This window comes from Thalassophryne amazonica, chromosome 10 (genome assembly GCF_902500255.1).
Source record: "Thalassophryne amazonica chromosome 10, fThaAma1.1, whole genome shotgun sequence".
NCBI classification, from domain to species: domain Eukaryota; kingdom Metazoa; phylum Chordata; class Actinopteri; order Batrachoidiformes; family Batrachoididae; genus Thalassophryne; species Thalassophryne amazonica.
This window is the reverse complement of record NC_047112.1, coordinates 35,603,560-35,631,335: the sequence shown is the minus strand read 5'-3', so window position 1 is coordinate 35,631,335 and position 27,776 is coordinate 35,603,560. Positions and strand designations below refer to the sequence as shown.

At 42.9% G+C, this 27,776-nt stretch overlaps 1 protein-coding gene across 5 annotated transcripts in view; it reads right to left on the bottom strand.

Annotated features, from left to right (window-relative positions):
- Positions 1-27,776, bottom strand: part of tle2b (TLE family member 2, transcriptional corepressor b) — a 270,457-nt gene that overhangs the window by 68,482 nt on the left and 174,199 nt on the right. For 4 of the 5 annotated variants that reach the window (XM_034179780.1, XM_034179784.1, XM_034179782.1 and 1 more), the window contains 4 exons: positions 15,415-15,477; positions 12,214-12,288; positions 8,472-8,652; positions 2,822-2,838 (listed from right to left, as the gene is read on the bottom strand). In XM_034179780.1, coding sequence (XP_034035671.1) covers positions 2,822-2,838; positions 8,472-8,652; positions 12,214-12,288; positions 15,415-15,477 — 336 coding nt within the window. The remainder of the gene's footprint in view (positions 1-2,821; positions 2,839-8,471; positions 8,653-12,213; positions 12,289-15,414; positions 15,478-27,776) is intronic. The other variant, XM_034179781.1, reaches the window with a different exon arrangement.

The window sequence follows — 27,776 nt, the reverse complement described above, 5'->3', positions numbered from 1 at the left end:
AGGGGGAGCAGAGTTTCTTTTTTTTTTATTTTTACGTGCACGCGCGAGGGAATCATCCATGGAGATTATTTTACTTATTAACTACACAGATCTATCATAAAGCAAATGGTGACTGGTTTCTAAAGACAATTATGACAGATTTTTTTGGGAAAGTGCGAGGAGCAGCCTCACAGCAAGCAGCAGAGTTTCGTTCTTTTTTTCTATTTTTACGTGCGCGTGCGAGCGAATCGTCTGTGTGGAGAATATTTTATTAATTAACTACACAGATGTATAATAAAACAAATGGTGACTGGTTTCTAAAAACAATAATGACAGAGTTTTTTGGGGGAAGAGCGAGCTGCAGCAAGGAGCGGAGTTTCCTTTTTTTTTAATTGTTTACATGTGTGCGCATGAACGGGACAGTTGGTCCTCAAACTGGGTCCTGCAGAGGCGGAAAGACCGCTGAAAGCGGCCGTCATCCAGACGCAGCTCCTGCAGCAAATAATGATACTCTCTGTATTGGGAGCTTTCCACAACAACTTGCTCCGTGTGAAAGGTCCGTCATGATGACTTGACGCCGAGCGGAGTGGAAGCTCCTCCTATTTGATGACGCACCTGGGTGAATTTTCGCAGCGAAAGTCCATGGTGATTTTTAATATTTTGCTAGTCAAGAGACGTGGCGGATCACGGATCCAGTATGAATAGCTGGCGGAGCCAACGTCAGAGGTTCCGGAGCGCGTGTCCGAGGTTCCGGAGCACGCTCCGGCTTGCTCCCCCTCAAATTAAGCCCTGCCTGGCCTGTATTATTGGAAAGTGATGAATTCGGTACTTTAACGTTTCCCATAATCCCCCTGGTGGCCCCCTGCACTTCCCTGAATGCTCCAACATCTCACAGCGCATGTAAACAATGGCTAGCGAGGATGTGGATAGCGTTGATCCAGCGAGTTCATGGGTGAGTATGATGATACGTTCTCCTGAGTTGAGAGGGTTATCTAGAGGAGGTGTCACACCTGTGAAGAAGTTCTGTCGTGCCCGATGTTGTCTGGTTGTCCATACTTCACGAGGTGTGTTTACACTGTGCCCTAAATCGGAACTCTGCGGAAACCGACCTCTCGTGTGAGTCACAGACTGTGAGATGGCGTGAGATTCATAACTGCGAAACAGCAAACGCTGAATTCATACTAAAATTGAAAAAAAAAAAAAAAACACAATTCTGAATCTGAGTGACACATGATTTTGAACTCCCAGTATGTTCTTGGTCAACATGGATGTTCACAGCATGGACAACAATAAATTAGTACTGCACTTTTAAGTCAAGATTTTTTTCAGATTTGTTATATAATAGTTAACAAGCACAGTTGTTGGTTGAACTTACAGCTTAACAACGTGTCCACTTGTTGTGAAAGGCAGGAAAATTTGACTAAGGCCTGTCTCCCAATGATGACTGTTGGCCCCCATCTGTATCCTGATTTTAAATTTGAGGAAATCAGGCCCAATTTATTAAATTAGCAGGAAAAATTTGTATTTCCTACTTTTGATATGACTGCTTACAAAGAAGTGTAGCAGATGAATGCAGAGTACCAGTCACTGCCAAATACCAACCCAATCTCACACCATTTCATGATATAATCTACTGGTTCATGATACCATAACATTTTTGTGACGGGAGCATGAATTCATTTTGTGACAGTTTTACAAAATGTGGGGTGATGTGGGGGTTATGGCTAGGATTAGGTGAAGGGAGAGGGTTATGTTGTGGTTAGGGTGAGGTGAGGGGGTAGGGTCAGAAATAGTAAAACAAAATACAATGTCACGAAAATGTGACTCATTTCATGTCCCCCAGACAGATTTACCAAACAGTATTTGTATTTCATAATGATTGATGTAAATAGTCACCAGCTCTGATCCTGTAAGGCACCTGCACTTCAAATTTACAACTCTTGGTGCTCCACCGACTGCTAATTAACTAAGTCAGGTGTGATCAGCCATTGAAGAGCTAGTAAAAGCCAGACTAAACTAATCATACATGGTTGCAGCCAGGAGACATATAAAACACGCAGGGCAGGATTGATGATTCCTGAGATATCCAAATTTGCCATAATTTTTAATTATTAATGTAATATTTTTGTTGAAACCCTTGAATTAAAGTTGGCAGTCTACAATACAAGCACACCTTCATTGTTTCATTTCAACTCCATTGTTATGGTGTATAGAGGCAAAATTACAATAAAAATAAATAAAAAAAAAGTACTCACCCTCTACAAATACTTATGTACCTGACTGTGGGATATTGCACTAGTTTAAATGTTAAAAAACTACATGCATAACATAATCAAGTGAACATTCAAGAGGAATTGTTTTCTCCACTGCTGACTTGGCTGCTGTGTTTTGGGCACTATTCACAATTAACTCAGATTTTATCCGATCATTTGTCCTGTAATTTGTCAGGATTAAGAGAACATTTGTGCTGCTGATAAACAAATTGTTGACTGTTCACTCACTCAGACTGTGTTTCCCCTCCAGATAACGGCAAAATGTTGAGAGCCGAGATGTTAGTGTGATGTAGAAAACCTTGAGAAGCTCAAGGTTGATGGCGCCGAGCAGCTATTGTGCGGGTGTAGAGCTGGCTGCGCTCCAGCAATACGCAGCCTTTTTTTCTGAGAGGCCACTTTACAGTGTCTCCTTTTCCCTCAGTTTAACACTGTCACACACACACACACACACACACACACACACACACACACACACACACACACACACACACACACACACACACACACACACACGGTGAATGCACACAACACTTACTAACGTGCACGAGCATGCATGCACAGCTACTCACCCTGCTGGGTGCTCCCTCTGGGATGAGGTGCAGGAAGGGGAGCGAGAGAAAAAGGAAAAGAGAAAAAGTTTGACGTCAGTCCTAATAATAATAACAACAGTCATGCACGGTTAGACTAAACTATGACGGCTTCTCTCTAATAAGGATACAGACCTGCTATTGTGCTGATAGCATTCTCCTTTCCCCTCCCTCCTACTTTCTTCTCCTCTCCGTTCTCGGACCAGACAAAGCTCGGCGTCTTCCTCTACTACCTCTTTCAACACTCACTATCTGTTTATTCTTTCGTTCCTTCTCATGTAAGAACAGGAACACACAGCTGCCCACGTGCAACAAACTCACACGCACAACACGGCAGTACACAGATCCTTTTTTTCCTTTCTGATTCTCGGTTTATTCATGAGAAAGTCTCTCTTGGCTCATTGCCTGAAACAGAGCGCGAAGATAAGATATTCAATCAGGGTGAACCAAAGTTCATTGAGAGAAGCCGATTCCACTGCGTTTGCACAACTTCCACAATTGTGCCCGTCCATATGTTGACAGCAGCGTAAACAAGAAAGGTCAATGTCAGTCGAACACAACTTGGTGAACAAATAAAGCAAACACAGAGGCAATATAGCTTTATTCTATATTTGCTCTGAAATGACAAAAAGCAGTTCTTAATTTCTGCAGCTGAAATATGCATTAAGCTTATTGTGCTCATTCTGTTGCAAAGTTAAATTAGTTACATGAAAGGCAAATGAACACATGCGCACGAGGCAGCCAAGTATTTTATCAGCAAACATTTTTTTTTTTTTTGCGCAAAATCTGGTTATTTCAATCTGGACAATTTCACAGCATTTTCTCTGTGATTTGCAGGGCCTGTGTTGGATTAATGGAGTCAGTGGGTCTGCAAAAGTTCTGAAAGTAATGCTGTAAAAACTACTGCATATTCATCTTAGACATTTTTGAGTCCTGATAGACACAGATGAGGACCACCGAACCTCTTGTTCCTGGCGATGTTGGCATCTTGTAACACATAAAAGAACATAAAAGCAGACGGGGATATCAGGTTGCTATATGTGCCTTGTTGCTGCCCTAGCGTCCACTATTCTATGTTCATAGTAATTATTATTTTATCCTATTGGCCTAAATACAATGTGGTTTTCATGCACCCCCGCCCCTGCAAATACACCTGAAAAACACAGTTTTGTCTGACAATGAGGGACTTGACTTTCACTTGCCATATACATTCACAACAGCAGGTGGCAAGAGTAAACCTCAAACTACATTTTGTTAACAAAAACACTCACTACAGCCAAACAAGAGGTGAAGGCCGGTGTCACTGACCCAACGGTCCCCTAAAACGGTCCACTGCACCTTCACTGCGCATGCGTCTGAGACTGACTCTCTGAGTCTGACTCTCTGGACTCAAAGTGATCTAGGGGAAAAATGTGATTATTAATCATCAGATGACAAATTAAAACCTCTTAAATCATTCTAAAGTCAGTTGTTCGGTCGGCGACATCAGTCTGTGAGATAAAATTGACACTTGTGACACCACAAGAACCAGTATAGAACATTCTCAAATAACAGAATATTCATTCTGTCATTCATCTTCTATCCTGCTTATTCCATTTAAGAGTTGCGGGGGAGCCAGAGTCTATCCCAACAGACATTGGGCTTGAGGCAAGGAAAAGCCTGGACAAGACGCCAGCTGTACGAGGGCTGTCAATAAAGTATAGGTCCTTTTTATTTTTTTCAAAAACTATATGGATTTCATTCATATGTTTTTACGTCAGACATGCTTGAACCCTTGTGCGCATGCGTGAATTTTTCCACGCCTGTCGGTGACGTCATTCACCTGTGAGCACTCCTTGTGGGAGGAGTCGTCCAGCCCCTCGTCGGAATTCCTTTGTCTGAGAAGTTGCTGAGAGACTGGCGCTTTGTTTGATCAAAATTTTTTCTAAACCTGTGAGGCACATCGAAGTGGACACGGTTCGAAAAATTAAGCTGGTTTTCGGTGAAAATCTTAACGGCTGATGAGAGATTTTGAGGTGATACTGTCGCTTTAAGGACTTCCCACGGTGCGAGACGTTGTGCAGCACTCCCAGGCGCCGTCGTCAGCCTGTTTCAAGCTGAAAACCTCCACATTTCAGGCTCTATTGATCCAGGACGTCGTGAGAGAACAGAGAAGTTTCAGAAGAAGTCGGTTTCAGCATTTTATCCGGATATTCCACTGTTAAAGGAGATTTTTTTAATGAAAGAATGTGCGGACGGGTCCGCGCGTCGGGACGCAGCCGGCGCGGTGCGGCGGCACAGGAAAAACACCTCCGTGTTGATAACATTTGTAAAATACAGGCGGCTTTTGATGGCTTTCAGTGGAGTGAGTATATGAGAAATTGTTTAACAGCTGGAAATGTTCCAACTTGTCCTTAAGGCTTCCAACAGAGGTGTTTTTCTGTGGCGGAGCGTTGCGGCGGCTGCGAGCCAACGCTGCAATCCGCCGCTGCAATCCGCCCGCACGTCTTTCATTAAAAAATCTCCTTTAACAGTGGAATATCCGGATAAAATGCTGAAACCGACTTCTTCTGAAACTTCTCTGTTCTCTCACGACGTCCTGGATCAATAGAGCTTGAAATGTGGAGGTTTTCAGCTTGAAACAAGCTGACGACGGCGCCTGAGAGCGCTGCGTGACGTCTCGCACCGTGGGAAGTCCTTAAAACGACAGTATCACCTCAAAATCTCTCCTCAGCCGTTAAGATTTTCACCGAAAACCAGCTTCATTTTTCGAACCGTGTCCACTTCGATGTGTCTCACAGGTTTAGAAAACATTTTGATCAAACAAAGCGCCAGTCTCTCAGCAACTTCTCAGACAAAGGAATTCCGACGAGGGGCTGGACAACTCCTCCCACAAGGAGTGCTCACAGGCGAATGACGTCACCGACAGGCGTGGAAAAACTCACGCATGCGCACGAGGGTTCAAGCATGTCTGACGTAAAAACATATGAATGAAATCCATATAGTTTTTGAAAAAATAAAAAGAACCTATATTTTATTGACAGACCTCGTATATAGACAGAGAAACACAGTCACACTCACACATACATACCATCACTTTTGAGTCACCAATCCACTTAACCTGCATGTCTTTGGAAGTGGGAGGAAGCCAGAGCACCCAGAAGGAACCCATGCAAACCCGGGGACAACATGAAAACTCCATACAGAATGAACAGAAAGGACTCTAAGCCCACCCCGCAGACCTGCGACAACACCCCCTCTCTGCTAAATCAGCTGACTGACTTCATTGCTCGTTTTGAGGCTGACAACAAAACTCCAGCACAGAAGATCCCTCTGCCTTCTGACGACCAGGTGCTGTCACTATCTTTGGATAGCGTGAGGTGAACGCTCAGAAGGATCAATGCTAGGAAAGCCCCCGGTCCCGATGATATTCCTGGTTGTGTCCTGAGAGACTGTGCTGACGGGCTCACAGATGTCTTCACAGACATCTTCAACATCTCGCTGAGACAAGTTGTTGTCCCGACATGCCTCAAAGCCACCACCATCATCCTGGTCCCGAAGAAGTCGTCTCCCTCCTGCTACAATGACTACTGCCCGGTTGCATTCACTCCCATCTTTATGAAGTGCTTTGAGTGGCTAGTCATGGACCACATCAAATCTGTCCCCCCCCACTGGACCCCTACCAGTTTGCATATCGGTCCAACCGCTCGACCGACGATGCTATCTCCACTGCCCTCCACTCAGCCCTCACTCACCTGGAGACTAAGGACCCACATGTCAGAATGGAGTTCATCGACTTCAGCTCAGCATTCAATACAATCATCCCCCAGCAGCTCATCCTCAAACTAGTCCAGCTGGGACTCAACACATCCCTGTGCAACTGGCTGCTGGACTTTCTGACGGGGAGACCACAGGCAGTTCGGTTCGGCAGCAACACCTCCAGCACCCTCACGCTGAACACAGGGGCCCCCAAGGATGTGTGCTGAGCCCCCTCCTCTTCACTCTGCTGACCCACGACTGCACACGTACATCCAGCTCCAACCTCTTCATCATGTTCGCAGACGACATGACTGTGGTGGGTCTCATCAACAACAACGATAAGACTAGCTACAGGAGTGAGGTGAGCCTCCTGGCTACGTGGTACACGGACAACAATCTCCACCTGAATGTAGAGAAGACGAAGGAGGTTGTCATGGACTTCAGGAGAGAGCCTGCTCAGCATGTTTCACTAACCATCAATGGTGCTGAAGTGGAGCGGGTGAGCAGCACAAAGTTCCTGGGTGTACAGATCTCCCAAGACCTGTCCTGGAACATCAACACCACATCTCTGGCCAGAAAAGCCCAACAGTGACTCTACTTTCTACGGAAACTGAGGAAAGCAAGAGCCCTGACCCCCATCATGTACTCCTTCTACAGGGGTACCATTGAGTGCATCCTGACCAGCAGCATGTGGTACGGTGCCTGCACCATATCCTGCCACAAGACCCTGCAGCATACTGTGAAAGCAGCTGGTAAGATCATCGGTGTCCCTCTCTCCTCTCTGCTGGACATCTACCACACCCGCTTCACCTGCAAAGCCACCAGGATCGCAGGTGACCCCACCCACCCAACTCACAGTTTTATCAGCCTGCTGCCATCGGGGAGGAGACTGCAGAGTCTCCGGGCTAAAACCAGCAGGCTCAAAGACAGTTTCTTCCACCAGGCAGTCAGGATTCTCAACTCTCTCCCTGCTCTGCTTTCTACTTTTTTTTTTTACTAATAGCCCAATTTCATAGCCTTAAGTGTGTGCATATCATGAATGCTTGGTCTTGTTGGATTTTTGAGAATCTACTGAATCTACTGGTACCTTGTTTCCCATGTAACAATAAGAAATATACTCAAAACCTGGATTAATCTTTTTAGTCACATAGCACTGCTATTATTCTGAACACTACTGTATTAGGGCTAATACACATATAACTTGGGTGGCTAAGACATCCTGTGTAGATGAATCAACCTTATGGGCTGTTCCACAGAGCGCTGTTCCTTCCTGTTTCATCCCAAATATCAAATCAGGGCACATTTTGAAGCATCATAATAACTTCTTGCTCCATCTTTGTCAGTCTTGAACAAACTTGGTATATGTGAAGTTACAGCCATCATCTGCACCAGTTTTGAAATCGGGGTAAAATTTTATTCAAAAATTTTATCCCGATTTGCCAAATTGTAGCTAGTGCACGGTAACTTCCAGGTGTTCATAGTCTTAACAACTTCAGTCATGTTCGAATGTCTTTAATTGGGGAATTCCTAGTGAGTACAACTTGAAGTTTGTTTGATCGTGCTCCATCAGGCTAAAAATTTGAAGGAGAAGCAGCGATTGTTGCGGTTCTAGCCAAGGGCGCAGCTCCTTACTTTCATTTTCAGGAGAGTTGCCAGGTCTACACTTTATAATCCAGATAGTTGCCAGGTCTGCACTTTATAAACCAGCCTGTTAGGAGGCAAGCCGTAGTAAACCATTTTGTCTAATTTTTTGCACTTTTTTTGTTGTGAGTGATCATAATAGAACAGCAACCTGTGGAATAGGGGTGTTACTTTAGACAGTGAAGACCACTGTGAGCTACAACAGTTAAGCTTGTTTTACAAAGTCCATAGTCTACATTGTACAGCTTTTTACCTCGAAGATGTTCAGGGTCAAGGTGATTTCGTTCGTCTTTGGAGGCAAGGTGGGCTGAGACCCCCAGGGCCCCAGTTAGCGCCAGAAGCCCTGAGTTCCCCACCCCCAAAGGCAGGCCTGATGGGTGTGGCGTCAGAGGGATTCCGGGGGTATGATGAGACAGGTGCTGGAGTTGCTGCTGCTGTGGCCACAGGGACAAGAGAGAATGGGGAGGAAGGGGTTGTGGAGGGATAGTGACATACAAAGGAAGGGGTGGGTGTTCAGAAAAGGCCGGGAAAAGAAGAGAACAGAGAGAGAGAGAGAGAGAGAGAGAGAGAGAATAAAACAAGCAGAGAGAAAAGTGACAAAGATCAAGAACAGTGTGGAAAGAGGATCAGGGTTACAGTAAGCAGGGTTGAGTTTAAGATTTGGAAGGTGAATGTTGGGCGAGTAAAGCGAGATGCGAGATGAGAGAGAGGGAGAGAGAGAGAGAGAGAGAGAGAGAGAGAGAGAGAGAGAAAGTGAAATAAGCCAAAGTCAAAAATGAGTTTTACACTCAGGGAGGACAATAAGACAGTGGATGATAGAACATTCAAGAGATTAATGAATTAAGATGCAAGAGAGACAAACACGAACAACAAGAAACAGGAAAAGGAAAAACTGAGAAGCAAACTGAATGATAAGGGATGCATAAGGAAATAATGAGACATAAGTCAAGAAAAAAGGTCAAACGTAAACCAATGTGAAAAAGGTGAGATATTGAGGTAAAGAAGAGGCTTTATTACACTGGTCAACACGATTTTTCTTGCATGGAGTTTTTCAATGGAATATGGATAATTTGGAGGTGCTGAATCTGAACCTGGTGTTAGTTTTTGCCAATCACATCACATTTTTGAGATATGAAAACATATTACTGGTATCAAGCATTGAACCAAAAGCTACTGTCTCACACACCTCTATGGCGCCATAAACGATATTACAGCTCTTGTTCTCATTTTGCGAACCTGGTTTAAAAACTATGCTTTTGAAGCTACTTTTCTGCACGATTAGTGACGTCAAACTTGTGAGTGAACAAACAACTTATGCATAATCCATTAATATGGAACATGCAGATTGCAAAAAAAGTGATGTGATAGAAGAAATCTGAGATCAGATTTGGATTCAGCACCCCAAAATGACATTAAATCAGTTCTCAAAGTCCATGCAAGAATTATTAGTATTTTTTTTTACCAGTGTTATGGAAGAAAGACAAATGAGAGAGTGAAAGAGAGAGAGAGAGAGAGAGAGAGAGAGACAGAGAAAGAGGCCAAGAGAAAACAAAGTGAAGAGAACATATGAGTCAGAAAGTAAATGATGTGTATGAAGAAAGGGAAAGTATGATGGAAGGAATGGAAATCCAGGTGGGGACGGATGAATCAGAGCATTAAAAAGATAAACAGAAAGAGTTAATGTGTGCAGGAAGAGCAACGGGAAAGTGTGCCGCTCAAAAGATAAGACATGGCAAAAACAAGTAAAAGGAGAAAACAAGGACAGGCATGAAGTGGCAAAAAAACAAACAAACAATTAAATAAATAAATAAAGGTGACAAATTGATGGATGAGAAAACCCAGAAATAAACTTGTGGCACACAGAGAAAGAACACAAAGAGAGGAAAAAGAAAGACAAAGAGAAAGAGGGATAAAAGAAGAGTATGAGGATAGAGATAGTGGAAAGCAAAAGAGCAGAGAGATAAAGAAAGGCAATTTTCCTGAGGGGCAGCATTATGATGTGTTTTGATGTGCGCTTTGTCAAGGTAGCACACCCACACACACCTTAGAGACAGGAGTGTTTGTAGCGCCGGGAGGAACAAAAGGCTTTAAGTAGACAGTAATGTGATCAGTGCTCTGACAAGCTCTGGAAAGCCCCATCTACCACAGCGCTCTCAACTATCACCACGCACACATGCATGTGTGTGTGTGTGTGTGTGTGTGGATACACACACCTTTCATTGACCATTTGCACACACCAGCATGTCTGTGCATAAAGTGTTTTGTGTTTGGGTTGATGTTTGAAAGCTATTGCATGGACCTGTCACCAGGGGTAGAATGATTCATAATAGTACATACCACGAGCGATTTGACACATATCACAATATATAATCGTTGTTCACAATAATTACGCAATTTGTAGTAAATGTTTAAAAAAGGTAATTCTTCTGAAGTATAAATTGTAATCAATGTTATTTATTTCCTATTTGTATATTTAAAAAAATCATTTATGATTCTTCTGCATGAGGTCATTATTACATCCACCAAAGAAGTAATAAAATCATCGGTGTGTATTTATTTATTTATTTTAGCAGGATTACTTCAAAACTACTGCACGGATTTAGATGAAATTTACACCACAGATAGATATTAGGCCATGGAAGACTCAATTCCATTTTGGAGGTGATCCAGATTCTGGATCAAGATTTCACTTTATATAGGTTTTGAAGGATTATGTAAAGAAAAAAAATACTTAATGGATTCTCACCAAATTTTTTTAGGGGATGGAAGACTCCAATGAATTTTGGAGTTGAAACGGATTCTCGGATTGCTCTTGTTTCTTCCATGCAGTAGCTGACTTTTTATAATATCACTATACTCATTTCAAAAACCGATATAATCCAATACAGGCCTCACAATGTGATTATCATGACACATGGTGTATCATTCCACCCCTATTCATCAGGATATGTACTGTGCATGCGTGAACATCTGAAGGGCTCCAGATAGATGTATGCAAATGTGTATAATTTGGAGCCAGTCACCTGCTGTCCTCTGATTTGACCTTTAAGTGTATTCATCCATTCACTAGGTGACAGTGTCGGGGTTTAACCAGCAAAAAAAATCTAGAAGAAGTACAAAAAAGACCTCCCTTTTTACCTCAAATGAAATTAACAAATTGCATATGGTTCCAAAAGTTATAAAAATGTGAATGAAACATTGCTGCATCATCTGTTTTCTCTGCACAGATTGTAAAACCCACTTTCACAATATTAATCCATAAAAACAAATGCAAATTGAGTTGATTAGCATAACTGGGCAAGACGGTCAAACAATTTAACTAATTGTTTCACATCACAGGCTGAATAACGCGCTTAGGAATTTAGACGGCTGCATGTCGGTGCTTCATTTTCTGTGCAGCTTCAAAGTTGACTAACATGCTGCAGTATGCTATCATGTAATTTTTACTTCTTGTCAATAAGAGCTGTCTGCTGTACAGACAGTGCGGAAAAACCAAGTGGCGCACAACAGCTGCTTAAAATCTAACACTGTTCTCTGTGGATATTAAAAATTCACATATGAAAATGAATCATTTAAAGACAGTTAAAAGAAATCAAAGTTGGCTCAGTTCATGCAGTGCTGATCACAGGCCCTCAGCTTTCACTTGACCCAGCCCAAACACAATCCCTGCCTGACTGCTCCTCCAGGCCCACAGTAATGAATGGTGCCAGAAAGCATGCGTGGCAGGAACAATAACAACCTGCTGCAGACGTGTCTACTGGTGAAGACTGGCTGTTAGATAAGAGAGTAAAAATACTGATGGAGCAATGCTTTCTGTTTTAATAAGCATTTTATCAGAATTAAGACCGGAAGTCAAGTCTTTCAAACAAATATCCCACGATTCACACCAGTTACGGACTGAAACATCTATTGTTTTTATGCATGTGCATGTGTATGTGCATAGATGTCTGCGCATGCCTGTATTTACTTTGCCATGGTGAATGGATGGAACTCACCCCGATAATGGCATTGAGTTCAGCCATAGTGACTTGCTTGGCCCTCTCCACTGCTTGGACTACCTGCTGTTGGTGCTGCAAACAGACAGATATCCAGTTACACAGTGACACCATAAGACACAAGCATAGAAAGGTGTATAAAAAAACAGTTGAGGCTGCAAATCCAGGGCCTGATTTACTAAAGGTCTGTGAGTGCAAAAACATGTCCAAACACATTGCACTCACAAATATACTTGCATGCTGAGTTACGCATTTATTAGTGCACAACAAGGATACTCTATGTCAAATGCAGAAAATAGACCATATTTTCCATGAACGTTTGCATTCATTTACATGCAATTTTGGGTGTGTCCACCCGAATGCACAAAAATCTGGAGGGAGCATGCCAAAAGGAGGTGTGATAGCATCTCTATTTAGTGTATTTAAAACCTTGCCCTTAACTAATTACACTTGACAGAATGTGTCAGAAGCAGCACAGATTAAAATTTTTTTTAATTAATTATAAATGTTGGACAAATTTAAAGAGGTAACAGTTTACTTCATATTTTTTTCTTTAAGACTAAATGTCTACATGTGTAACAGGAGGCCAACACACAGATACATATATCAGAGTCTGTTTGGGACGTCACAGCTCTGCACGCAGAAGGCACAGTGCTTTAACATGCTCATGTGCTGGTTAGTGCAACAAACAAACAAACATAAAAAAATCTCCTTTATCAGGGATTTAATTATTGTTCCATCCATGGTATTGAAGTAAACATGAATAATTATGCTGCGTTCTGCCGGTGGAACATACAGAGGACCGTGCGCATAGTTGCCTGTGTGTGTTCAATTGGCAGAACACAGCATAATTATTCACCAGTTTGCTTAAAGACCATGAACTGAAGGCACAAGGGACCAACTATGGTCCGTCACACCACTCCACACAAGCCTAAATGGTATCCAATTAATTGTAGAGTGACTTGCATGTGCACAAGTCCGCCAGACAGGGCTGCCCCACCTCCTGTCACATTTGGATTTGCAATGCTCATTAGGATCCCATCATTGTTGCACTACAGGTTATGCTCAGTATAAATAAAGCATCTGTCCAGACTGAATAATACATTCAACTATCATCTGACAAGTAATGGCCTAAAACATGCACACACAGACACAAATGCAGTAAATACAAACGTTGCCATCGATGTATATAGACAATCACACACTGGCAAAACTACAATGACTAAAGTCTCACTTCTGTGTACAAAGTCACAAAGTAATCACACCCGCAAATGCAAACACGTGCACTATAGCAGAAACACACTTTCACACAAACACAGAGACCATGTCAATATTGATCAAACTGATGGTGCTGTGCCATCCTACCTTCAACACATAAGTGCACACTCACATTCACACAAAAACACATGAGTGTCTGCAGAACTGTATTTCAGTCTTTCCCCATGTACAACCACACACACAGACACACAGAAACACAAACACACCCACACACAGACATGCTGGGAATAAAGCTCATATACTCAGGTTTTACTGTCAGTCTGTTTAATCATCATGCTAAAGGTGACAGAAACTGTAAAATAATGTATTTCTTTTGTGCTTTGACTTGTTAGATCTGTACTGAGCAGCTATACAATTAAAAGTAGCTATTAGAAGAACTTAATGGAAGCTGAGCCAAAATGCAAAAATAATAACAATGTTTAACATTTAAAATTGTTAAAGTTTTTTTGTTTTGTTTGCTGTTGGATTTTTGTTTGTTTGCTTGTTTGTTTTTTGTATGGTTTTATATAATTTGTTGACCGAGTGATCTAGATTATCAGCTCCCAGCCGTTTGTGTTAGCAACGTGGATATTTACCAGATCATTGACTCCGGATGGACAATAGACAGAATGAAGCAACGCAAACGTGAAGACAGCTACAAGATGTTTACTGAATTCACACAATTTGGAAGATTTGAAAGGAGATAACTTTGTTTGCATGCAGAGCTGTGTGAAAGCGGAGGAACACAGACAGCAGAATGATATTCTACATCACTGCTCTGTATAAACACAGGAGGAATAAATCAGCAGGCGCAGTTGTCTTTCAAGGTATGTATTTATTACTTATTTGTTTGTGCCTATCCAATCTTATTTCAATGTATTTCATTGTTTTTCTGAATACACCACGGGTTACAAAAGGAGGCAGAGATGGAAATAGACTGATCAGCAAAATACAAGAATTTGACTTGAAAGCCATATTAAAGCCATAATACATTTGTAAAAAAAAAAAGCCCCCCCCAAAAAATCGGTCCACTCTACCTTCACTGCGCATGCATCATTTCGGAGCTCAGCTCAGCAGCGTCACTTCTAAGTGTCACCAGCGACTCACCGATTATCACCTGGTTTCTGCTTCAAACTGCACTCCAGTCATCATCTATCTCAGTGACAGATATCTGAAGCTTTTGTACAACAATCATTTTCACATAAATTCAGCATTATTTTATAATAAAAGACGGAGGAAGCGATCAGAGCGCCACAGCAGCACGTCTGAGTCTGACGAGCTGCTGCACCTACGTAATTTCAGATCATCAGTAGCGACTCACTGATTATCGCCTCGTTTCTTCTTAAAACAGCCTCGTTTCTGCTTAACACTGACTTTAGAATGATTTCAGAGGTTTTACTTTGTCATTTGATGCTTAATAATCACAATATTCCCTTTGATCACTTTGGGTGTAGAGAGTCAGACTTAGACGAACTGCTGTGGTCCCAAATGACACATGCGCAGTGAAGGCAAAGGGGGACCAATTTTCAGGGGGGGACCGCTCAGTTGGCAACACCGGATTGACCGTGCGTACTGGCGTTATTCTGAGCATGAAGTGGTCTGCAGCTGGCCACAGGCTGAGCGTCAGGCAGCTAAAAGATGTAAACGGTTCCATCATGATTCTGGATCAAAATGGCTGTGAATCTGCCTTTTTAAGCATTTTTAAGATACACTCTGGCTTATTTTATTTTAATCAGCTATATCAGGGCCTACACAAGTTAAAGACTTGGAAGAAATGATTTATAATTTGGTACAGATTAAAAAAATAGTGTTGAGTGGAGTGAGACATGAACTTTAAAATGCACTCCAGCAAAAAAGAGTTCTAAAAATTAAAAATTCAACATATTCTGATTCCTTCTCTTGAACGACGTGAGTTTGCACGTGTCTAGCAGTGGTGACACATACCTCTTGAGAGAGGAAAGGGATGATCTGAGCACAGATGGCACTGAGACGCTTGACAATCTCTGCCTGCGAAGGAGAAAGAGAAGTAGAGTGAGAGAAGGATATACTGCTCGATCATGTTGCATACCATAAGGTAATAAGAGCACAATGAAGACAAAGCTAATGATACACCTTCACAGCACATTAAGGCTCGGCTGCATTAAAATCCATTTCTAATGAGTGAGGAGTTCCGCCAGTGACAGGAGAGAAAGAAAGAAGGAACGAGGGAAAATGTGGGCGGATGAGCAAATGAATGGAAGCAGCATTATCTGGTGTTTTTTGCACCGAAGTACCCCCATTTAAGTCGCCCTCTCTCACTTTTATATTCACAAACATACGAGCAAACAAAACAAAGAGCACACACGCCAGATTCCTCTCGTTATTTCCATCATCGGGTCAGAGCTGCAACACAAGCGCCATGTTTCCATTTCCTAAACTAGTACAATTCATAAAAAAATAAAAAATAAAATAATGCTCTTTGGTGACAAATATTACCTTGCTGTTAGTCTGCAAACACACACGCACACACGTGCAGATATAAACCTCACTTTTCGTGGTGCACACACACAGACACACCCTCTGTGGTGGCTCTAATTCTGTCTGAGCGCCTTCAGCCTCATTTTGTTCTCTTCTTCAAACAGCCGTTCTTTCTTTTTCTACAACAGCTCCCACACTGAGCCATTATCACCCAATTCATCCTCTCTCTCCATCCCTCCCTTTCCTCCCTCACTAAATTTTGCTTGTTTTCTTTCATCTTTCGCTTTTTATATTGTTCTTTTCTGGGCTTGTTTTATTTCTTTTCCTACAATTTTCCTCGGCTATTTTCTTTATCTAACAACAGCCTTTTGGCTTTTTTGTGTCACAGTGGTGACACTTCATCGGTGCCACATTCTGTGTGTAGGTGGCTGATTGTGGCCAAGTGCCTCAGTGTTTTGAGAGTGATGTGCCTGCGAGTATTATGATGAGTGTAAAAACGTTCCACGAAAAAGTGTGAGAAAGGAACAGAGAAAGAGAATTTTATTAATATTATTCATGTTTGAGGAATACTGATGACGTGATGCAATTGTGAAAATTTGGAAAAATTAAGGAGCTGCAAACCTGCTCTTGTTGTACACTCTTGGTCAGAATTATTGCACTTTAAATATGGTTGGGAAAAATGCAAATTAGCTAGTTTTGTCCAGTCAGAATTTTTAATGAAATGCACAAAGTTACTGAGTAACAAGAAAACAAAATGTTACATGTGAAATAAAAAAAAGACATAAAATATACACGTGACACAATCATGAGTATTGTTTGACAATTTTTCACTAAATCATTTTTACAGCCAGTTTTAATTCGGAGATGAATACTTGAACAAATGTCCAAGTTACTGACTATGTCCTAAGTCATTAACATAAATGATAAGACAAGAAGAACAAAAGGAGAAAAAAGAACAAAATCACATAATTCTACAATGTAAACTGATAATAAAGATTATTAACAGAGTGCGAGGTCTGTACGGGAAAATACCAGAGGGAGATGTAAGTACGGACCAAGCGATAGCGAGGTCTGTGCGAAAAACACAGAATATGAAAGCTGCTGACGGCTAATAGTCAGACCTGTTCGCTTCACCTCCGTGAAGAACGTGCTATCAGATGGTCCGGTCGTTAGCTGGTAAGCTTTCAATCTGTGTGTTTTTTCTGATACTGTTTAGATATTTATGGAGCATGTTCATATCTGTCTTGGTTTTTCTAATTGTGTTTTTAGCTTCCTGGTTTATAACGAATGTGATATGCGTTCTGGACAGATTGTCATGGTAACCGGTCTGATATGGGAAAAGATCAGACCGGAAATCAGCCAATCAGAGTGCATGTAGCATTGCAGCCATATAATAAAAGGAAATTTTGGGAGGTTAGGCAAACACATCATTAAAATTGCAAGTTTTGTGTGACACTCCAAAGATCAACTATTTTCAATTTACAAAGTCAAAAAAAGGTTTATGGACATTTTCACCACCTGAATGTCTGGAACAAAGTCTGAATCAAGGTTCATGTTTATGTATGTTTGATTAAATTGGTTTCACGTGGCCAAACAAAGGGCTTTTCATGACGTACTTACGTCCTGACGTCATCATCTACGCATGTCGGCTGTGTCCCCATATACTTGACTTTGATTGGTTTGTCGACATGCGTGTGTCTGATGATGACTTGTGGTCAAATGGGTGGACAGAAACCTCTGTTCATACAGATCAGTGATTTGAGCGGGAAAAAAGTTCAGCTTGAACAGAGAAAAATGAATGAACAGATTCCTTTTTGTTGGAACTATGTTATTATTGTTGAGGTATTTTCACCAACACCACATGATGGCACATGCTGTTAACAGTTAAACATTTTTAACTTTTACCGCCTGTCATAGCAACACACAAAACATGTTATTTGGTCTTTGGCGAAACTAACAGAGGAGCAGCCCAGAAAGTCAACAGGTTTAATGAATTAAAATATTGTCCGTTTCTATACTGTTTAATGAGAGACAATAATTTGCCTCACCTTCCTGTAATTGGTCCGAAAGCCAGAACCATCCAAAAAGTGTTTTAACACTGCTAAGAAATGGATTACGGTTAGACTTGATCCGGAATGAGACCACCTCTTTGGGTTGGACCAAATTTCAAATTTTAGTCCTTTAGCTTGCCGCATGAGAAAAGATCAATTTTGCGGGACAACTGATTAAACAGTGAATTGGGCAATGCAGTCTCTTTTGAGGGCGGGCGCTAAAAGTGTAAAATATGACACACGATGTATTTCTCTACTTGCGGGGACAGAAACATAGCACTTTCTCTGAGTTTTTGGGCAAATTACCCTCAAACAAAGTGAAAATGAAAAGAAAAAGTGATGATGTGATGTGTTGCGGGCCACGGTCCAGTGAGACATCGGCATCAATTTGACCAGTTAACACACAGCCTAGGCTCGTGTGTCATACATCACACTGACAAAGTGAGGAACCTTGGGGTAATTTTTGATCCTTCATTGTCCTTTGGCCTCCATATTAGAAATATTACTAGGACTGCTTTCTTCCACCTGCAAAATATAGCAAAGATTCGTCCCATCCTGTCTATGGCTGATGCTGAGACCCTGATCCATATGTTCATCTCTTCTAGACTGGACTACTGCAATGTTCTATTTTCTGGTTTACCGCAGTCTAGCATTAGGGCTCTCCAATTGGTTCAAAATGCTGCAGCCAGACTTTTGACACAAAGCAGAAAGTTCGACCACATTACACCCATTTTGGCGTCTCTTCACTGGCTTCCTGTCTCAGTGAGATCAGATTTTAAGGTTCTGCTACTAACCTATAAAATTATTCATGGACTGGCACCTCCCTACCTAGCTGACCTAATTAAACCTTACGTACCGGTCCGGGCTTTACGTTCTCAAGGTGCAGGACTGCTTTGTGTCCCTAGGGTGAATAAGAAGTCTGCGGGTCACAGAGCTTTCTCTTATCGTGCCCCTGTTCTGTGGAATGGTCTCCCTGCGTCAATAAAACAATCAGATTCTGTGGAGACTTTCAAGTCCAGACTTAAGACGCACTCATTTTCCCTTTCATTTCCCTTTGAGTCTGGTCTGCTTGAGGTTTCTTCCTCAGAGGGAGTTTTTCCTTACCACTGTTGCTCTGGGGGTTGGTAAGGTTAGACCTTACCTGTGTGAAGCGCCTTGAGGCAACTCTGTTGTGATTTGGCGCTATATAAAGGAAAATAAATTGAAATTGAAAATTGTGGTTTGTTTATGACCCAGAACTCAAACATGTCGAAGTGGTTGCGCAGACGAGAGAACTACTACTCTAGTTAGCTGCACTTACTACCGACACGATCTCTCCCGTTTGCCTCGTCTTCGTTCTCCACTGGGAACTGAAAAAAACTACACTTTTTGCGACTACTTCGGTGACTGCAGCCAAAAAAAACAAAACACTACAGCATTTTCCCTTTAGAATTGATGCTGTTTGGGGGAAGAGACTAATCCCCGGGTGGAGTGTGGGAGTGTCGGCACAAACCATTCGGAGGATGGGGGTTTCAATGGAAGCCATTTTAAACTGGCACGTCTTAAACCGGCAAGTCCACTTGGTGACAGCGAGTATTAGCCGGGCTGAGTGGTTTGTGCTGAAACTCCCACACTCCACCCGGGGATTCTCTGCTGTGTTTGTGCCAGCTGTTCCCATATGTGGTCAAATCCTGCGATATCATGCAGGCGTTCAAACAAGACTGCACTGCCCTACTGATAATAATACAATTCTTGACAAATTGACTATTATGATAGCGACTTGCAGACATTGCTTCATGTGTTATCTTTTTTTCCAAGTGCTTAAGGTTAATACGCTACCAAACAGTGTCTAGTTTAATCCCGGCCAGAGACACTGATATTCAGTCTGACTATGCAATTAAGTAGCATCCCACTAACTTCATGTCCCAATAAAACAGGCAGTGGCTGGTTGTGTGAGTAAAACTGACCACTCAGTGAAAGCATTTTCACAGCAGAATGAAATTTAGTTGGTCTGGACCGGGCTGAGTCAGGCCGGTCAAAAACCCAACAAGGCACAGTGTTGTTTCCCAGCTCTGCCAAAGCAGAAGCACCAGGGAGTGCTGGCAAAGACTGTCTGGAAAGAGGGCAGAACGGATGGAGGAGTGGGTGTATAAAAGAAAGCAGCGGGCTGGTCAAACACCTGAGGGCACAGATTCTGCCAAATGGCATAAAGTTGGAGACGGAGACAACAAAAGGCTTTATGTCTGTCATGTGCAGCTGAGAGAGAAAATATAAGAACCAAACAAACTCCAGAGAATATGAAACTACACAGAATGGAGGGGCGGGTCCAAATATTCTCCAAAACAAAGACAAGAAGAAGAATGGAAGTAAGATCAGGAGGATAAATAATAAACAGCAGGACAAGGACAGTCTGCTCCAAAGATGGTTACACGTGCAGTGTTAGATCAGGAGGTCCCCCTGAGGGACAAACAACACACACAAACAGTGGCAGCGTGCTCACGTGTCACTCAGCCACGTCGCTGACAGGATGGTAATCACAACCGGCAAAACATTTATACGATCACAGCATGAGGTGTAATCACACACACACACACACACTTGCTCCGGTGGCAGAGTCTGCCTTTGTCACTGGATCCTCGCTGTCTGTATGCTGCTCACCATCACAGTACATTACCGATGTATACACACACACACACACACACACACACACACACACACACACACACACACACACACACACACACACACACACACACACACACACACACACACACACGTTTACATGACATAACAGGACATATGACAGAAATGTGACAAATGGGAACATGCCTTTCCTGAGGTCCTAGAGGTCTGGGGATCAAACTCATTCTGACCCATGTGTACAGGAATCTGTCCATCTGTTGAGATTTTGGCTAAAGCTATATTTTGGTCAAACCTGATTTTTATGCTACATACGAGGACGCTGTCAGCTTTATGTAACTTATGAGTACAATAACATCACCCTGAAAGTGTGAAAAGAATGTTAAGTTCCAAAACTGGCCACTAGGCGGTGAAATATGATAAACACACTTGCACACTTATTTTACAAAGATCCTGAGTTTGACACATAGGTTACTGTTTGACAGATGTACTGCCTTAAGTCAAACTCCTCACCTGACACTGTCCCCAGAGCGGGATACGCCCAGCGGGGTCAGGCGCTTGACATCAGAAGCCAGATCCTGCTCGGATCACCTCCCCACCTCACCGGTTGTAGTGACCACCCCAGCTGATTCATGCTTTAGGGGTTAACAGCGTGCATGTGTGTGAGTGTGAAGCATTGCAAAGAGCTTGGAGCCTCTGAGGCACTGAAGAAACACAGCTCATTTAGTCTTTAGAGCAGAGCGTTGTTGTCATTAAGTCCACACACACTTTTACTCCTGCACTGATGGTCAGTGTATCAGATCACAGTATTAGCTGGTTGTCAGTGCACGAGAATAAGGAAAAAGCATTTCAACAGTCCTTCCTTTCCATTATCAGTCTAATACATGAAATGCAAAAGGGGATTCTTTTCTTCATGAGTTTTCTGCCTTGGGCTCCTAATTTCTAGGGATTATTTGGTGGGAAAAACATCCTTAGAGACAAAGTAAGCGAGACTGATTCACTTGAATAATTTGGTGCCTGTGTGTTCCCAAACACGTGTAAATGGATATGAAAACTCTGAGTAATATCAAGGCAATGCATAACAGCACTATTTCAATTATACAATACAAATACCAACAAAGAAACAGAAACTGACAAAATAACTGCTGAAATATGTTGGAGATATAGACTAGGTTATGACCAAACATGTTGAAAATACTGTAATAACTATTGAAGCTTGTGGGTGGGTTGCAGCCTTGTTCGTGTTGTGGTGGCATATTTTTGGACAAATACTTTATATCTATATACGTGGTCTATTAGATAATAAACCAACCCTTTTATTTATTTTTTTTAACTATATGGATTTGAATGACGTGCGATTACACCAATCATGCTTGAACCCTCGTGCGCATGCGTGAGTTTTTTTACGCGTCAGTGACGTCATTTGCCTGTGGGCAGGCCTTGAGTGAGATGTGGTCCCGCCCTCTCGGCTGAATTCCTTTGTTTCACACGCTGCTCGAGACGACGCGCGTTGCTTTATCAAAATTTTTTCTGGACCTGTGAGGAATATCCGAGTGGACACTATTCGAAAAATTAAGCTGGTTTTCGGTGAAAAGTTTAACGGCTGATGAGAGATTATGGGGTGTTTCTGTTGGTGTAAGGACTTCTCACGGAGCGGGACGTCCTGCAGCGCTTCCAGGCACCGTCGTCGGCCTGTTTCGACCTGAAAACATCCTAATTTAAGGCTTAATTCACCCAGGACGTCGTGAGAGAACAGAGAAGATTCAGAAGAGGCCGGCATGAGGACATATGCGGACATTCCACTGTTTAAGGACATTTTTTAATGAAAGACGTGCGCTCAAATTCGCAGAGTCGTTTCCGTGACGACTCGGCGAATCTGTGTGCGCCGCGACAGGAAAAACACCTCCGTGTTGAAAACCATTTGTAAAATTCAGGTGGCTTTTGATGGCTTTCAACAAGTGAGTAACTGAGAAATTGTTTAACAGCTTGGGCATGTTCCAACTTGCCCGTTAAGGTTTCCAACGGAGGTGTTTTTCCTGTCTCGACCCCCCGCGGTCGGGTCCGGCCCGACATGCGACTCTGCCCGCACGTTCTTTCATTACAAAATGTCCGTTAACAATGGAATATCCGAATAAACTCCTCACGCCGACTTCTTCTGAAAGTTCTCTGTTCTCTGACGACTTCCTGGATCAACAGAGCCTGAAATGTGGAAGTTTTCAACTTGAAACGGTGAGACGCTGCCGCCTCGAAGCGCAGATCGCCGTCAGGCGCCGTGGGCCGTCCTTACGGCGACACTACCAGACCAAAATCTCTCATCAGCCGTTAAAATGTTTACCGAAAACCAGCTGAATTTATCGAATGGTGTCCACTCAGTTGTGCCTTACAGTTTTGAAAAAATTTTGATCAAACAAAGCAGCAGTCTCTGAGCCATTCCTAAACAATGAAAAAACGATGAGAGGGTGGGCCACTCCTCACTCAAAGACTGCCCACAGGCGAATGACGTAACCGACAGGCGTGAAAAAACTCTTGCATGCCCACGAGGGTTCAAGCATGTCTGACGTAATCACACGTAATTCAAATCCATATGGTTTTTGAAAAAAAATAATAAGGTCGGATACTTTTCTAATAGACCTCGTATATGACTAAATATGACTCATTTGACTGTAAGTGTGTGTGTGTGAATGGGTTTGTCTATCTGGATGTAACCCTGCGATAGACTGGCATCTTGTCCAGGGTGTACCCTGCCTCCTGCCCTATAACTGCTGGGATAGGCTCCAGTCAACCAAAATGCATTTTAGACATGATTTGTTGTTTGAATGAGAGGCAGAACTACACCCGCCCCCCCACCAAGAGTGGATAAACCAATTTTCTTACACTTACTATGTGATTTCTATCACAATTGCTACTGATCACTGACATTTAACCCACAGCTCAAATGCAACACATTTTTGCATATTTCATGAAGGCATTTCAGGAAACTGAAGCAGAAATAGATGAGCTACAGTATGGAAGACAGTGGGCACTCTACAAAGGTAAATACTGTAACCTAACAAATAAGCGAGTGCAGGCTCATGTGAATTTGAAGGTGGAACCATAAGGCCCCCTTACACTTACATGACTTTAATTTGCGCACTTGCACACACTCTGCCGTGCAGGAGAATAAACTCCTCTCAGACTCATTGCAAACCGTTATAAACTGTGTGGCTTCATGCAAGTGCACAAAGAAAATTTTGAAATGTTCAAACTCTCCATCATGCATTAATAATGTGCACGTCACATGAACATTGCACAAACAACTAAAAAACAGTGTGTTAGTGCGAGTGATTGTGTCAGTGCACCGCATCACAGCGCAGCTCGTCTGAACGATTACACTATGTAACACAATTTTTGTTCCTGGCTTCTAAGTGTTATATTTCAACTGCTTATGTCTAAAGTCTATGGAAAAATGACTACATTCAGCACAAACTTTGATTTTATTTTTTTTTTTACATTCTAGAAAGTTCTAAAAGTTTCTTGAAATTTCTAGATAATTCTGGAAACTTCTAGAAAATTCTGGACAGTTCTAGCAGTTAAAGAATATTCTAGAAGACTACTCAGTAGTAGTGAAGGCGAATCGAGAATATTCTTGAAAACAGACAAATTTCAAAATATCATTGTCCTGATCACAGAAGCAAAGTTTCTGTGGAATAACAGCTATTTTCTATTTATTTAAGGCATAACAGGTTAGGAAAACACACTTTGTACCCAGGAACAAAACAAAAATAAAAATTTGTTACATACAAGGTCTGTGAGAAAAGTATCCGACCTTTTTATTTTTTTCAAAAACTATATGGATTTGAAGGCCAGGAAGGCCAGCTTGCACTCGACCGAGACGGACGCACTTTTCTCCTCTCCCTCCTTCCTTATCTTTCCTGCTTCTGTGGCGTGTTGTCTGTGAGGCTGCAGCTTTGCTCTTCTGGAAACGACAAAAATGGATCTGTTAAAGTGGTCTCTGAACGCAATTGACACTATTTTTTCTACAAGACATTCGGGAGCGGAGGACCCGACCTGTCCTGCTGGGACGCATGTGATGGGTTACGTGATGGACTCGTGGAGGAGATGGCAGGTCATGTGCCTTTACATGCTTTCTGTGGAGGACGTCGAAGATGTGTACATATTCGGCTTGGTGGTGACCGGCTTTCTGATGTGTGGTGCAGGCACTCTGCTGGTTTACCGGAAAATCAAGAAAGTGGAAGCAGCTTTGATTGGTCGCTCCAGGCTGCCCTATATGATTGATTCGATTGGGAGGTTAACCGGCGCGTTGGAAGACATCTCGAGCAAGATCGCAGCCCTGGAAACCCGCTATGACCGTCTGTGAAGACCACATTCTACATTCAGATGCATTGAGAGCCACTCTGTTCTCAGAACTGTGGAATCTTTCAGGCGTCTGTTAATCTGGCTATTCATTTGGCTTCCCCAAATACAGCTGCACTTCAAGGTCGCTGTGATAAAAAAACCTCCTCAGAAGATCAACACTTAAGCCTCGCTCCCTGGTCTTCCCCCCTCCCCTCAGCTTCTCCAGCCCTGACGTGAACTGTGTTAGAACTGCCCAGGACTTCTCAGACTGCACAGGGCTGTTCCCTCCCCCCTCCAGACTGTCGGACAAGGCCGTTGACGGCGCCGAACAGGCTGCCTTCCGGAGTGTTCTGATAAACTGGTCCTTTCAAATCTCGGTTGTCGTCCTGTGTCCTTGTTTTGTCTCTGTGATTATTGTTTTTTTGTGCTGATGGGATTTTTTTTCCTCATTGCCGCGGCTATGAGGGTTTTTTTTTTCTTCTCCTTTTCCCTCATGTTTTGCTTTCATATATATGTCTTATGTACCGGGCCGGCCTATGTGTTGTGTGTTGTGTGTGTTGTTTGTTATGGGTCGGTGTTGGTTTGCTCAGCCCTGCTGTTGACCAAGGCAGGGATGTACATCTGGAGCTGGTCCCCGGGCGCCTAATGGCGACTTCTGCTCCTACTGGCAAATAGGATGGGTTAAATGCAGTAGCCACATTTCATTGTGCAGGGAAGATGTTCTTCTGTTCTGTGCATATGACAATAAAATTTCTTTGAATCTTTGAATCATGTGCACTTGCATCAGACAAGCTTGAACCTTCGTGCGCATGCGTGAGCATTTCATGCCTGTCGGTTGTGTCATTCGCCTGTGGGCAGGCTTTGAGTGAGCGCTGGTCCACCCCCTCGTCGGATTTTTATTGTTTAGGAATGGCGGAGCGACTGCCTCTTTGTTCCATGAAAATCTTTTCAGAAACTCTGCCAGACAGCCAGATGGAAACCATTTGGAAGATTCAGATGGCTTTCAGTGAAGATTCTATTGGTATCACACGGATTAAGGACCATTAAAACTGGATTAAAAATGGCCCATGGAGGCGGAGGGCGCACCGCGCCCCGAGCGGCCATCGACAGGCTGGAAAGAGCAGATCACTTCCAAATTTAAGGCTCTGTTGATGCAGGACGTCGTGTGACTAGCAGAGAAGTTTCAGAAGAGGTCGGGATCAGCACTTTATCGGCACATTCTACTGTTAAAGGAGATTTTGTAATGAAAGACGTGTGGACAGATTCGCGCGTCGGGATGCAGCCGCTCATGGCGTGGGACAAACAACACCTCCGTGTTGGAAGTCTCACAGGACAAGTTGGAACATGCCCAGCTGTTCAAGAATTTCTCGGATACTCACTCGACTGAAAAGCCACCGAAAGCCGTCTGAATCTTACAAATGGAAATTTGAATCGTTCCAGCCTGTCGATGGCCGCTCGGGGCGCGGTGCGCCCTCTGCCGCTGTGGGCTGTTTTTAATCCAGTTTTAATGGTCCTTAATCCGTGTGATACCGATAGAATCTTCACTGAAAGCCATCTGAATCTTCCAAATGGTTTCCATCTGGCTGTCTGGCAGAGTTTCTGAAAAAATTTTCATGGAACAAAGCGGCAGTCGCTCCGCCATTCCTAAACAATAAAAATCCGACGAGGGGGGTGGACCAGTGCTCACTCAAAGCCTGCCCACAGGCGAATGACGCAACCGACAGGCGTGAAAAAAACTCAGGCATGCGCACGAAGGTTCAAGCTTGTCTGATGCAAGCGCACATGATTCAAATCCATATAGTTTTTGAAAAAAATAAAAAGGTCGGATAGTTTTCTTACAGACCTCGTAGTGTTATAATGAGATGTTAAATCTATCATAAACATAATTTTACAGCTACTCATAAGAACGAAAGAACATGCAACTGTTTTACCAAGCTATTGCAATATAAACATTACAAATACTTAGCTTTTAGACAGCTCCAAATACATTCTCCACCTCATGCAGTGGACGAGAGTGGGAGAGAGAAAAAAAGGTCCAGATGAAATGGTCCTCTGTGATTCCGGAAGTGATTAGAGGTGTTTTCAACAGCCAACTCTGACAGAAAATGATTAATCCGCCACAAAATAATTATTTTATATAAGCAGCGTCCAGCACACTAAAGCTCAGTGTCCTGCAGAAAAATGCTTGATGGTCTCACAGCGGGTGGGATCATCACGGCGAAGTGCGTGCGTGCAAGTGCATGGATCAAAGTTGTGCAAGTGTTAGGGCACCTATATTTAAATGGTAAATGGGCATCTGATTGCTCAGACAAAAACAAAGCATGTCTCAGTGTTGGGGGGTGGGGGGGAGCAATCTGCTCCCAGCTGTTTTCTCTCCAATGCTTGGAATTACATGGCGTGTTGTGTTGTGTAAATGCAGCATCCTGGCAGCCTTGTAGATAGTGCTATAATGAGAGACACATGCAATGCTTCCTAATTAAGACATGAAATGTGGGGAGGAAAAACACAAAAACACACTCATGTTTTTTCTTACTCAGCGATCACATATGAAACTACAATAAGCTGAAGAAGAATCCACTTCAATGCATAAGATCATCACTGTCTCCCAGGATGATGACAAGCAACAGTGATCACCTTCCTCTGTCCAATAAAGCCTGCTGAATTTGAATGTGATGAGTGGGTTGAGACTGGCACAGGAGAAAGGAGATGGTGCCCAGTGTGCTTGGGCAGTGCCAGCTGTGCCAGTCTCTCAGTCCCACTGCAGCTGAGCAAGCCAGCTTTAAGGAGGGCCGGCATGTGTTTATATGTGTGTTCGATATCCCGACCTACTCAGTTAATGTTTAC